Source organism: Hyperolius riggenbachi, chromosome 8 (genome assembly GCF_040937935.1).
Source record: "Hyperolius riggenbachi isolate aHypRig1 chromosome 8, aHypRig1.pri, whole genome shotgun sequence".
Taxonomy (NCBI): Eukaryota; Metazoa; Chordata; class Amphibia; order Anura; family Hyperoliidae; genus Hyperolius; species Hyperolius riggenbachi.
In genome coordinates this window covers 231,978,192-231,990,837 of record NC_090653.1, presented here as the reverse complement: position 1 = coordinate 231,990,837, position 12,646 = coordinate 231,978,192, and the positions used below count along the sequence as shown (strand labels likewise).

Genomic DNA, 12,646 nt, shown 5'->3' with positions numbered 1-12,646 from the left:
CCCCAACATTTAATACGTAGCATCCCCACAGGTCAATACCTGAGAGCGAGACGCAATTGCTCAAATTTACAGGATTTCCAAAAAGAGGCGGAAGCTCTAGATGATAGATTCCAGGCAAGGGGTTACTCTAAAACCCACACTCGTAAGGCATACAACAGAGCACTCACGTCCGATCACGAAACTCTTATCCATTCACGTTCTAAAAAGGGTAGATCTAGAGCAGCCTTGGATGTGGTCCCCATGATTACCACCTATAATAAACAGCAGGGACAGCTCCATAAAATTCTTTCTAAACACTGGCACCTTCTGACAGATGACTGTAGAATTCGCCAATGTGTTCCACCTGAACCCAAAATTATCTTTAGGAGAGCACCAACTATATCTAATAGATTGGTGAGAAGTCACTACCGTGGCAACAACCGCTCAGACCCATGCAGAGTCAAGGGAGTATATAGATGTGGATCGTGTAATCAATGCCCCTTTATAACAGTGGGACGATCAGTCACCTTCCCACACATAAACAGAACAGTCCACATCAAACATTTTGTAAACTGTGAGAGTGAAGGGGTCATCTATGTGCTTAAATGCACATGTGACGCCTTCTACATAGGAAAAACGACACGAAATTTTCGGAGAAGAATCTCCGAACATACACAGGACATTGAGGGTCACAATTTACGTTCACCTGTTGCAAGACACATAGTTGCATGCAAAGCAAATCCATATAATAAAGTTTTCTTTAGTGCAATAGATTGTATACACCCCAATCCCAGGGGGGGCAATCTAGACAAACTGTTGATGCAACGTGAATGTCGCTGGATCTATGAATTAAAAGCCACCACCCCGCCCGGTCTAAATGATGAATTGAAGTATTCCCCTTTTCTGTAACATGATGAGGTCCTCCCTAATTTTTCATTTTCACTTTAATTCATTTTATTTCACTCTATCCTATTTGCTTCCCTCTCCCCATTCCTTACATGCTGTTCTCCGGGTGGGCGGTTGGGGCCCCCCCACTGCTGCCTCCAACCCTTTACTAAGGGTTGTCTTAGGCATTACACCTTATTGATATTGGTGTATGCCTTTTATATATATATTTTTTAATTATTTTCTTTTATTATTATCTATGTGATCCATTGGTATGGCTATATATGTTATGATTCACTATGCTGATGTCCTTCTCGTACTACATATTTGCAGATCTTGGTTAATTAGTGTAACATTCACCATTTTCTTAAATCTTTTTAAGCGGGGTCTCACCTTAAGCTTGGTTGTGTGGCCGGCTCTCCTTTTGGCCTGCGCGCGCAGAGATCCGCTGTTCCCTCCCCTATCCGCCCCTTTATCCAATCCCCTTCCCGGGTCTCTGTTGGGGCTTTGATGGGAGCGGCCACACAGGGGCGCCGACAAAGGGGGCGGTGCCGGGGGGCGCGACTTGCGCCCTGGCGTCCGCCCCCTGCCTCTTACTGTCGGCGCTCACCTAATGCGGAGGCCTCGGTCGCGCTTTGGGCATGCGCCGCCCACGTCACTTCCGCCATTGGTCCTAGCTACGTGGAACGCAGAAACCGCGCCCCTTGGTGGAGCGCGGCGGACGCACTTCCGCGGACACGCCATTTATGGCGTGGGGCGACACCACTGCACCCACAGGCAGTCTCTGCACGGCTAGGTGCCCTGAAGAGCCGGGTATCCCGGCGAAACCGGTCGGCTTACACTCCATCTCCACCGCTCCCTCATCATCCAGCTCTGCTGGCCTTCACATCGCTGGTTTTGACGACCTGGATGTTTTACCACCACAGTTCCAATGAGGAAGTTCCTCCACAAGTACAGGCCTGTACCAACGTTGTGGTAGCTATACTACTTTACTGCATCCATGCTTTGTGGGACTGTGCTGTTTTGGATCCATGAAGATGTTGCGATTGGGCATCTGAGCCAAGTGAATTATTGATGTACAGACCTACTGTTTGCGGGGTGGATGCTGCGAGTGGGCATCACCGCAATACAGTCTGAGTAACATATACTGGGTGAACTGTTACCTATATCTCCCAAACCGTCTAAAACCTTGTGAACATGGTGTTTACCTGACTGCATGTCTCCGCACTTTGTCGTGGATGCTACTATTAGAACTGTATATACACCTATACTCAATATTAACCTGGGCCTAATTTGAACACAATAGGCCACTATATGGATACAGCTATCTGGACTACCAATCTAGCCTTCCTGTATGATGGTTCTTGATACTAATAGTGTATAATACAGCAACTGGATAGGGAGCGGTGTGACCTAGCAGACTGTGCCTTAATAACTGCCTTGTAATATGGGGTTTTTTATGTGCTACTATTTGATTTTTTAAAGTGTTAAAATAAAAACTTTATATATTTTTTATAAAAAACTCCATGACTCATTGAGTGTTTTGACCTGCAGACCCTTGTCTGCTTCCTTTACAAATTCACAGAGGGGAGCCGCTGTGGTGGAGCGATGGGAGGAGTGGATAATTCTGGCTGCCGTTTTTATGACAGACTGCAGAGGGGCAATTTGGGTCATAGGGAAACCAGACAGAAGGGCGTTGCAGTAGTCAAGGCGGGAAATTATGAGGGCATGGATGAGGAGTTTGGTGGTGACAGAGGTCAGGAAAGGTGGGATCTTGCAGATGTTGCGGAGGTGGAAGTTGCATGACTTTGTGAGGTTTTGGATGTGTGTGTTTTGTAAAGGAGAGTGCGGAGTCCAGGGTGTCTTCCAGACAGCGAGGTCGGATGAATGGTAGTGTGGTTAAAAGTGACATTCACATCTGGGAGGGTCAGGGATAGCCAGGGTGGGAAGATCATAAATTCTGTTTTGTCCAGGTTTAGTTTCAGGAACCTAGTGGACATCTAGGAGGAGATGGCTGATAGGCAGGAGGAGACCTTGTCCATGGTATTGGTGGATAGGTCAGGGGTGTGGAGGTAGATTTGGGTGTCATTTGCATACAGATGATAGTTAAAACTCATGGAGGCGATAACCTTGCCAATGGAGGATGTGTATAGGGAGAACAGTAGGGGGCCAAGGACCAAGTCTTAGGGGACTCCTACCGAGAGGTGGTTGGGGGTGGATGAGGACTCATTGAAGGAGGTCATAAAGGTGCGGTTGGAGTGGTAGTATGAAAGTCAGGGCGAGGTCATGAATGCCCATGGACTGGAGGAGTAGGGGATGGTGCACTGTGTCAAAAGCTGCTGAAAGGTCAAGGAGGAGGAGAATGGAGTATTTGCATTCAGCTTTAGCTAAGGCAAGGTCAATGACCACTTTGGTGAGAGCTGTTTCGGTTGAGTGGGCAGGCCAAAATCCAGATTGCAGCGGTCTAGCAGGGAGTTGGCATTGAGGTACTGGGTGAGGCGTTTGTGAACCAGACGCTCAAGGAGTTTTGAGGCAAAGGGGAGGAGGGAGATAGGGCAGTAGTTGGAGCATAATGAGGGGTCAAGGAAGGGTTTCTTGAGCAGGGGTAGTACAGTGACCTGCTTGAAGTCTGAGGAGAAGGTGCCTGTGGACAGGCTGAGGTTAAACAGGGCAGTGAGGACTGAGGCCAAACGCGGGAAGTGAGGACAGAGTAAGTCAGAAGGGATGGGGTTAAGGGGGGAGATAGTGGTATGTGAAGTCTGCAGTAGGTGGTTGATGTCCTCATTGGTAGTAGGACTGAAGGAGGTGAGGGAAGGATAGGATGCAGGAGAAACTGGATGGGAGGGGGTGGGAGGTTAGAGTTGAAGGCTGGATATTTCCTGCCGGATGGAGACGATTTTGTTAGTGAGGTGGGTGGCTAAATCCGTGGCAGAGAGGGAGGAAACTGAAGGCGGTGGGTGGGTTTAAGCAGGAAGTTGAAAGTGGCAAAGAGACGCCGGGGGTTGGAAGCTTGAGCTTCTAATGAGCTTGGTGAAGTATTCCTGCTTTGCATCAGCAAGGGCAGTGTGAAAATGTAGCAGGTTAGCCTAGTACTGTAGGAAATCCTGATTAAGTCGAGGTTTCCTCCATTTCCGTTCAGGAGCACGTGTTACCCTCTGGACGTTGCGAGTATGGGTTGTGTGCCAGGGCTGGGGGTTAGAGGGGAGGTTTTGGCAAAATATTGCGAAGTGAGCACAGAGTGACGTCACCTGCATCACGGAGGTTGATCCGGATAGCGCGGACATACTGGGACTGGAGTCAATAGAGGTTGAGAGGAGACAGCGTCTAAACTGGAGTCACGAGCCGGCGGCATGGACTTACAGATCTGAAGGCAGCTTGTAACCCACAGGAGGTGGTGAGAGCCCTCTGGGGACTGCTGTGTACTACTTCACGCTTGTCTTCATTCCCTCTGAGTAGCCAGTCGTTTCAGCAAAGTGCGATCTGAGACATTCTGTCCCCCTCACAAGTGGATGCACATCCTTGGAGGTTGATGGACTTTAGTTTGTCACGGTATGCTGGAGTTCAATAGTCCGCAACACAATGGATCTTGCTACATGTGCACAATTAAACTGAAGCCTTCCTTTGTGGACTGTAACTCCCGGGAGTGCTAGGACAGTAGTGTGCAAGTGTGGTATGTATGTGATGTTTGGGTGACACAGCCGGCTGTGGTGGTTTAGGCTACAATACCTCTCTGGCTCATATTTTAACGGGGGATTAGATGTTTTGTATACAATTTTTGAATAGAGACGTGTAATTGGAAGACCTTGTGGAACTATCTAACTACTGTGACAATCCTTTAACCACAATGAGGCTCCCCTCTTGATGAGGGTTTTATACGTACATTATCTCACTTGAGCGCTTGATACCATATCAATATTGTGCAAAATATTGGGGGTGCAGCTTCCTTTAGGGCCGAAGAGAGGGTTTGAGGATACTGAGCTGCAGCAAGATTAGGACAGGTTTGGGTGGGAAGAGAGAGGAGGAGAGGGCATGGAGGGAGTTAGCTAGGACACTAGGTTCGAGCTGACGTAAATCTCGTTGTCATCGACCAGGTGGGTGGGTGGGTGGTGTGGGCTCCGAATGATGTGAATTGTAGGGAGGGAGGTGGGGTGAGGACACGGAAGGTGCAGGATGGGCAGAGGAGCAGACCCACCCCTCCCCCAGTCCTGTTGTCTGGTCTTGGGTGTATCTGAGGTGAAGCTCCCCATAGGAGAGGGCAGCCTCTGCGGCAGAGTCAGAGGGGGTGAGCCATGTCTCTGTGAGGGCGAGGATGGTGAGGGTTTTGGAGAGGAAGAGGTTGTGGTGATCAATAACAGACTGTTGCCCTCCTCTGCTTACACCTCTCAAATGTGGATGTCCTTGGCAGGTTTTGTTGCGCCTTATGAAGTGTTATGTATATGTATAGAATGCTGGGGGAAGGGGTGTAAAACTTACACTGGGGCTCAAAGCTCCTTAGCTACTCCACTGGCTCAAGTTTGGTAATGTTTGGTACCCAAAACTGAATCCCATACTCCAGATTTGTCATCAAAAGTGATTTATAAAGGGAGTTGTATGGGAGTTGTATACTAGCGTCTCACAATTTTATTTGTCATTTTACACATCCCACAATTGTTTTTGCTTTAGCTGCTGCTGCTTGGCATTGAAAAAAAGGTTGCTTAACTTATTATAAACCAGTATTCCAAAGCCCTTCTTCAAGTCTGATGTTTTTAGCTGTATGTTATTCAGTTTATATGGTACTCTGCTGTTGGCACATCCAAGATACATGACCTTCCATGTATCAAAATTAATAATTAATCTGACATATGCCTGCCCACACAGCTATACTGTCAAGATCCAGATGTGACAGAACACTGTCCTGCTTAGTGTTGATAATTCCGCATAATTTTGTGTCAAGTGGAAAGATAGCAACATTACTCTGTATTCCATCCACAAAGTCACAGGTGTCAAACTCAAGGCCCGCCGGCCGAATGTAGCCCTCCTTGCAATTTTATGTGGCCCTTGAGAGTTTTGCTATATTTGCAACCCTTTATTTGAGACTGTTCAATAAATGTTAATAATTAACTCAGACTATGTTTTAGATTTTAGCTCCTTGTATGATTAAGTATGATACCCCTGCATTAAGTTATTAATAAGTAAATTAAAAAGGATTGGACCGAATACTGACCCTAGTGGGACTCAGAGGGAGAGATCGCTGGACTGCGGCAGGGAATTAGAGAAGCATAATTTCTGTTGCGCTAGTCTCTGCATTACACACTGAGCAGGGGGAGAGCAGGAGAGAAGCAGTGATGGAAGATGGCAAAAGGGGATGGAAGAGGGCACAAAGTGAGACAGAAACTAGCACAAAGGGACAGAAGTAGGCACAAATGGGGACAGAAGGAGTCACAGGGTTACAGATGGACACAACTGAGGCACAAGGGGGTAGAGGTGGCACAGAGAAAGGCACAGGAGGACACAAGAACAGAGGTGACAAAGAGGGAGGCACAAGGGAGGTACAGGGGACAGGAATGGTAGTGTTTCAAGTTAGTGACAGATTCATGCTAAGAGCGAACCTACAGTCCCTACTTCATTTGTTAACTAGGGACTACTTGTATACACATTGTTTTGATATTACTATATAAACATATCAAAGTATATATTATGCTAGCAACATGCTTCTGCCAAAAGCAGTAAGATTAATTGGCTAAACCCTTCCATCAGGCAACTCTGCATAGGAAAATAATTCACCGCCTGCCTATCAGGAGCATTGCTGGTGGGTGAGACATACAAGTGTGACATCACCAAAAGCATGATGCCAACCGAGGCCTCAGGAGAAAAAAAACAATATGGTTGCCTCCATTATCCAGCAACTACAAAAATAAACTGTATATTTTTGTATCTGCAGGCCATATAAGGGGCTATTTTATGAAGAGTTGTGCTTCCTATTATTGGGCCTTAACAGTGATGTTTAAAGACTGTATGATAGGTCAACTTTAACCTCTCTGCGACCGCCTAATGCCAATTGGCAGCAGCAAAGTGGCTCCGTTGTTCAGGACGCCATATGGCGTCATCTCACGGGGAGCGAAATTAGACGGGAGCTTGCACAAGCGCAAGCTCCCGTCACTGTAAACAGACGGCCGCAGTGATCAGCCTACCAGCGGCTGATCAGCGCTGGAAGGCTGTGTTGTTTATTTATTGGTAAAAATCATCTAACGCAGTGCTGCACAGAGTACTGCCTTTTCACTAAAAGTGGACCCAAATTAAAAAAACAAGATTTCAGAAATAAAATCTACTTTCTAACTTATAATAATAAATAGAGCCTTTTTTCAGCTGCATGATAACAAATATAAAATATTTTACATTTATTGGAGGAACCCCTCCCTTCCTTTCATATTGCCGGGACAGAATCTGGCAGACTGGTGGAGGAGATAAAAAAAAAACACAGGCTGCTACTGATGATGTCACAGGGGAGGTGATCTCAGCTGTGTGAGATTTCACATAGACAACGCCCCTGTGAGGGAGGGTAGCTGATGACAAAAACACCCATGATCTAAAACCTCCTACTAAGCTCAAAAGTAATGGCTGCCACCTGTATAACCCTAGTTATGAAAAGAGAAGGGTGAAAAGCATGCACTGAAATGCTCATAGGCTTGAAGGAGTGTTTATTTATCTTTGTATGTCAGAGTGGTGCAACTAAATATTTTGAATTAAAAAAATGTTTGGTTTGGGTCCGCTTTAACTATCCCTTGGAGGGGCTCACATAGGCATATGCCTATATTTGTATAGTGTAGTGTAGGGCCAATTTAGAAGGGGGGGGGGGAGGATAAAATGCAGAAACGTTCCTATTTTTATTAATACAAACAGCAGCAGTAATCAAATACAAAGATTGGCTTACAATCATTGGGCCTTTGTTGTTCTCACGATACTTGTTCTGTAGGAATATGTAGGTAAGGAGGGCCCCCAGTGAGTAAAGGAAAGCGAATACGGCCACCGTGACAAAGAATTCTGCAGAAGATGAATAATCCCCAACTAAGAAGATCTTGTTTGAACCACCTCGGCATGTTGGAGCATCAAAGTATTCCTGATGCAGTCTGTGGGAGAAGAGAGAAATCTAATCATTAAATGTTAAAGAGTACCTGTCACCCTCTCACAATAAGGGTTGCTATTTCAAGGGCCATGAAGCGCACATTCTCCACTCTGCAGAGTGCCCCATGAAGCACACATTCCCCACTCTGCAGAGTGCCCCATGAAGCACACATTTCCCACTCTGCAGAGTGCCCCATGAAGCACACATTCCCCACTCTGCAGAGTCCCCCATGGAGCAAAATAAAAAACATTGGTGGAGGCGCCCTTGATGATATGATACTACTAGATGTATTTATGAGAAGCGTAATTTCTTACCTTCTCAGAAGGACAAACCATTATTAAACCTGCTGCCGCCTAACGCCAATTGGCGTAAAGTCCTGGGACTGTGTTTTGCAAGAGATCGCGCGCAGGGTGCGATCGAGCGGCATTTGCCTTAAATGAGACTGTTAGATGGCGTAATCGCCATCTATTTACATGTACAGCGCTGCAATCAGCAACAGCGCTGTACTGCGGACAGCCCTGTGACACGGCTGTCCCCTCCTGAGCAACAGAGGTGATCTGCTGTCATAGGCTGAAGCCTATGACAGCTGATCACGGGGACTGGCTAGCAGGGGGAGAGAGGGAGGGGGGTTTACAATTGATAAAAAAAAACACGAATTTTTTGACATAAAAAAACACAAGTAAACAAACAAACATGGGAGGGGGGGGGGGGGGGGGAGCGCGATCAGACCCCACCACCAGAGAGCTCTGTTGGTAGGGAGAAAAGAGGGGGAAGAATCACTTGTGTGCTGTGTTGTGCCACCCTGCAGCTTGGCCTTAAAGCTGCAGTGGCCAATTTAATGAAAAATTGCCTGGTCTTTAGGGGGGGGGTTTAACACTGCGGTCCTCAAAAGGTTAAAGGAAAAAGTAATGTTTATTCATGCACGGTAGACAATGCGTTTCATGGGTCTAGACCCGCTTCCTCAGGTCAATACAAGTGCCTGTAGAACTTTTGGTCACGAATGTGAGCGCCTGAAAATAAACCCACCTATGTGAGTATAATACTTATACATGTGAGCTAACATCCCTTTGTCTGCACTGAGCCATTGGGCTCCTGGTCTCTCTCATTCACAGAGACTTGGAGGTTACGGGTAACCATCAAGGATCAAAACTTTTTCTACTTTCCCTGGAGCACACATACCCCACACTGCAGATTGCCTCATGGAGCACACATTCCCCACTCTGCAGAGTGCCTCATGGAGCACACATTCTCCACTCTGCAGAGTGCCTCATGGAGCACACATTCTCCACTCTGCAGAGTGCCTCATGGAGCACACATTCTCCACTCTGCAGTGTGCCTCATTGAGCACCCATTCCCTGCTCTGCTGAGTCCCCCATGGAGCACACATTTCCCACTCTGCAGAGTCCCCCATGGAGTACACATTCCCTACTCTGCTGAGTCCCCCATGGAGTACACTTTCCTCACTCTGCAGAGTCCCCCATGGAGCACACATTTCCTACTCTGCAGAGTTGCCCATAGAGAAAACATTCCCTGCTCTGTAGAGTCCCCCATGGAGCACACATTTCCCGCTCTGCAGAGTCCCCCATGGAGCACACATTACCGGCTCTACAGAGTCCCCCATGGATCACACGTTCCCCACTCTGCAGAGTGCCTTATGGAGTACACATTCTCTGCTCTGCAGAGTGCCTCTTGGAGCACACATTCCCTGCTCTGCAGAGTCCCCCATGGAGCACACAATCCCCACTCTGCAGAGTACCTCATGGAGCACACATTCCCCACTCTGCAGAGTGCCTCATGGAGCACACATTCCTCGCTCTGCAGAGTCCCCATGGAGCACACATTCCCTGCTCTGCAAAGTACCTCATGGAGCACACAGGCCTCGCTCTGCAGAGTCCCCCATGGAGCACACACTCCCCACTCTGCAGAGTCCCCCATGGAGCACACATTCCCCACTCTGCAGAGTCCCCCATGGAGCACACATTCCCCACTCTGCAGAGTGCCTTATGGAGTACACATTCTCTGCTCTGCAGTGCCTCTTGGAGCACACATTCCCTGCTCTGCAGAGTCCCCCATGGAGCACACAATCCCCACTCTGCAGAGTACCTCATGGAGCACACATTCCCCACTCTGCAGAGTGCCTCATGGAGCACAAATTCCCCACTCTGCAGAGTGCCTCATAGAGCACACATTTCCCACTCTGCAGAGTGCCTCATGAAGCACACATTCCCTGCTCTGCAGAGTCCCCCATGAAGCACACAATCCCCACTCTGCAGAGTACCTCATAGAGCACACATTCCCCACTCTGCAGAGTGCCTCATGGAGCACACATTCTCTGCTCTGCTGAATCCCCCATGGAGCACACATTCCCTGCTCTGTTGAATCCCCCATGGAGCACACATTCCCTGCTCTGCAGAGTGCCTCATGGAGCACACATTATCTGCTCTGCTGAGTCCCCCCATGAAGCACACATTCCCTGCTATTTAGAATACCTCTGCAAGCCATATTGCTAAGCCACTGCTACATGCCACACCACTGAGGAGAAGGCACAAACCAAAGCAAGCATGATCTGCATGGGTGCAAGAAGGATGGGGAGGGGGTTATAGAGGATGCAGCGAATGGCTGTTAGACATGTTTTCAGGAGGCATAGGAAGAACCACAAAGGAGGGCAGGCGAGATTTACAAACATCTTCAAATTTAATGGGGGGCACATGTAATGGTCATCAGATTAAAGGGGAAGGCACATGAAATGGTTTGCACTTTAGAGAAGGGATGCATTGCAGGAGGTGTGTGTGTGTGTGTGTGTGTGTGTGTGTGTGTGTGGTGTGTGTGTGGTGTGTGTGTGTGTGGTGTGTGTGTGGTGTGTGTGTGTGTGTGTGTGTGTGTGTGTGTGTGTGTGTGTGTGTGTGTGGTGTGTGGTGTGTGTGGTGTGTGTGGTGTGTGTGTGTGTGTGTGTGTGTGTGTGTGTGTGTGTGTGTGTGTGTGTGTGTGGTGTGTGTGGTGTGTGTGGTGTGGGGGGGGGGGGCGGACAGAGGAAAAAGAAAACTTGGACATCCTTAGAAAGATAGTTTTCATTTTCTTTTTTATCCTTCACAATGTGGACAAAGCCGGAAATAGTATGTGAAACCACATATCAGATATCAGGATATCCGGCCATCCAGGCTACAAACTCACTTAAAAGGGTATTCAAAGTCCACTTTAATGTTCCTCTTGCTCTCGGTTTTGTTGGCACAGTCAATGCTGAGCGAGAACTGTCCGGAGTAACTTCCACATGTTGCGAAGGCAAAGATAGAGAATAGCTGTAACAGAGAGACAGAAGGGTGAAGAAATAAGACAAGATGAGTCATTGTGAAATAAGAGAACCATAACGTCAAGAATGCTGCATGCAGACAGGGCGCTAACTACTGTAAGACTGTAAATCTTATTTATAATGTGATAACATGTATATAACTGGCATATAAGTCATTATGTAAGTGGATGTTTTAAGAAAGAGGAAATGCTGAGTTTCATACCACTTTCAAGTGAACCTCCAGACTAAAAATCTACTCAGCAGCACTGAAAAGGCTTGGTGTTTCTTTAACAGTTTCACAGCATCAGAACTTTGTTTTTCTTACCAAAGCCTCATTTTTGGCTGCACAGAAGCTAAGCTCTGCCCCATCAAAGAAAACTGCCTGGGCATTTTCCCCTGATGCTGTGCAAAGCATGATGGGATTTCTGATGTTGTTGTTCTTGTTGCTTAGCAACTGGGAGGGGGTGATCAGGACACAGGACAGCTGGAACTGTGTCTCATGCTCCCTGTCATCTCTTTTCAATCAAAAAGATGGCCGCCCCCATGAAATTACAAACATTTGCCTGTTCTTTTAAAATAGGGTGGGTAAGAGATTATATTACCTATCTATTTTAATTAACATAGCTAATTTAACTTAATGACAGTATGTTTGTTTAGGCTGAAGTTCCTATTTAAGCTAAGTACCCATGTGAAGACTGAATCACTGGAAAATGTGGATGAACAAAGTCTCCACAATCTTTCAGCCAAATATGTTTAGCAATGGGATGTGGACAACAGCGAAAGACCTCAAGTAGATTGCGAATGATAGGATTGTTAAACAAAGAAGGATGCAGGGGGAGGTTCCATAGACTTTGGTGAAAAGATTGTTTAAAGATCTGTACACACGGTGGACAATGATCGAATTGATCCATCACAATGGCCTTTAAAAATGTATGAGCATCGCCGTTCATCAGCCGGCCGTAACCATTCTTTACTGCTTTTTCTTTAAAAGATAGTTACACAATGTCAGTTGGAACGATCGTTTATCTGTCATTTTGACAGTTGAGATCTTGCCATGGGTATGAACCGGTAGAAGCAGAAGATCAGAACAATAGGTAATCAAGTAGCATTGTTTTCTATAAGGAAGCCAGCAATGGCACCTTGCATGTTCCACTCACTTCAAGTCACTTTTAAAGTGGACCTGAACTCTTGCCCAGGACAGAAGTAAAACAGAGAGAAATGCACCCTGTATGTCTTTAGAGAGTTTAGCCTGTCTAATTCCCACTCATTGTGACTAGTCACAGTGCAATTTGATCTGTCAGCTGTGTCAGCTTGCTGCCTCAGCAGAGCAGCTCATTTGTAAACACAGGATGCTAACCCTATGTCTGCTTCCATAAATGCAGGAAGTGGACACA

General features: G+C 47.0%; 1 protein-coding gene across 1 annotated transcript in view; it reads right to left on the bottom strand.

The window, feature by feature from the left end:
• Nucleotides 1–12,646, bottom strand: part of SYP (synaptophysin) — a 60,786-nt gene that overhangs the window by 16,993 nt on the left and 31,147 nt on the right. The window contains exons 3-4 of the mRNA XM_068248319.1: nt 11,138–11,262; nt 7,775–7,970 (exon numbers count right to left, since the gene is read on the bottom strand). Coding sequence (XP_068104420.1) covers nt 7,775–7,970; nt 11,138–11,262 — 321 coding nt within the window. The remainder of the gene's footprint in view (nt 1–7,774; nt 7,971–11,137; nt 11,263–12,646) is intronic.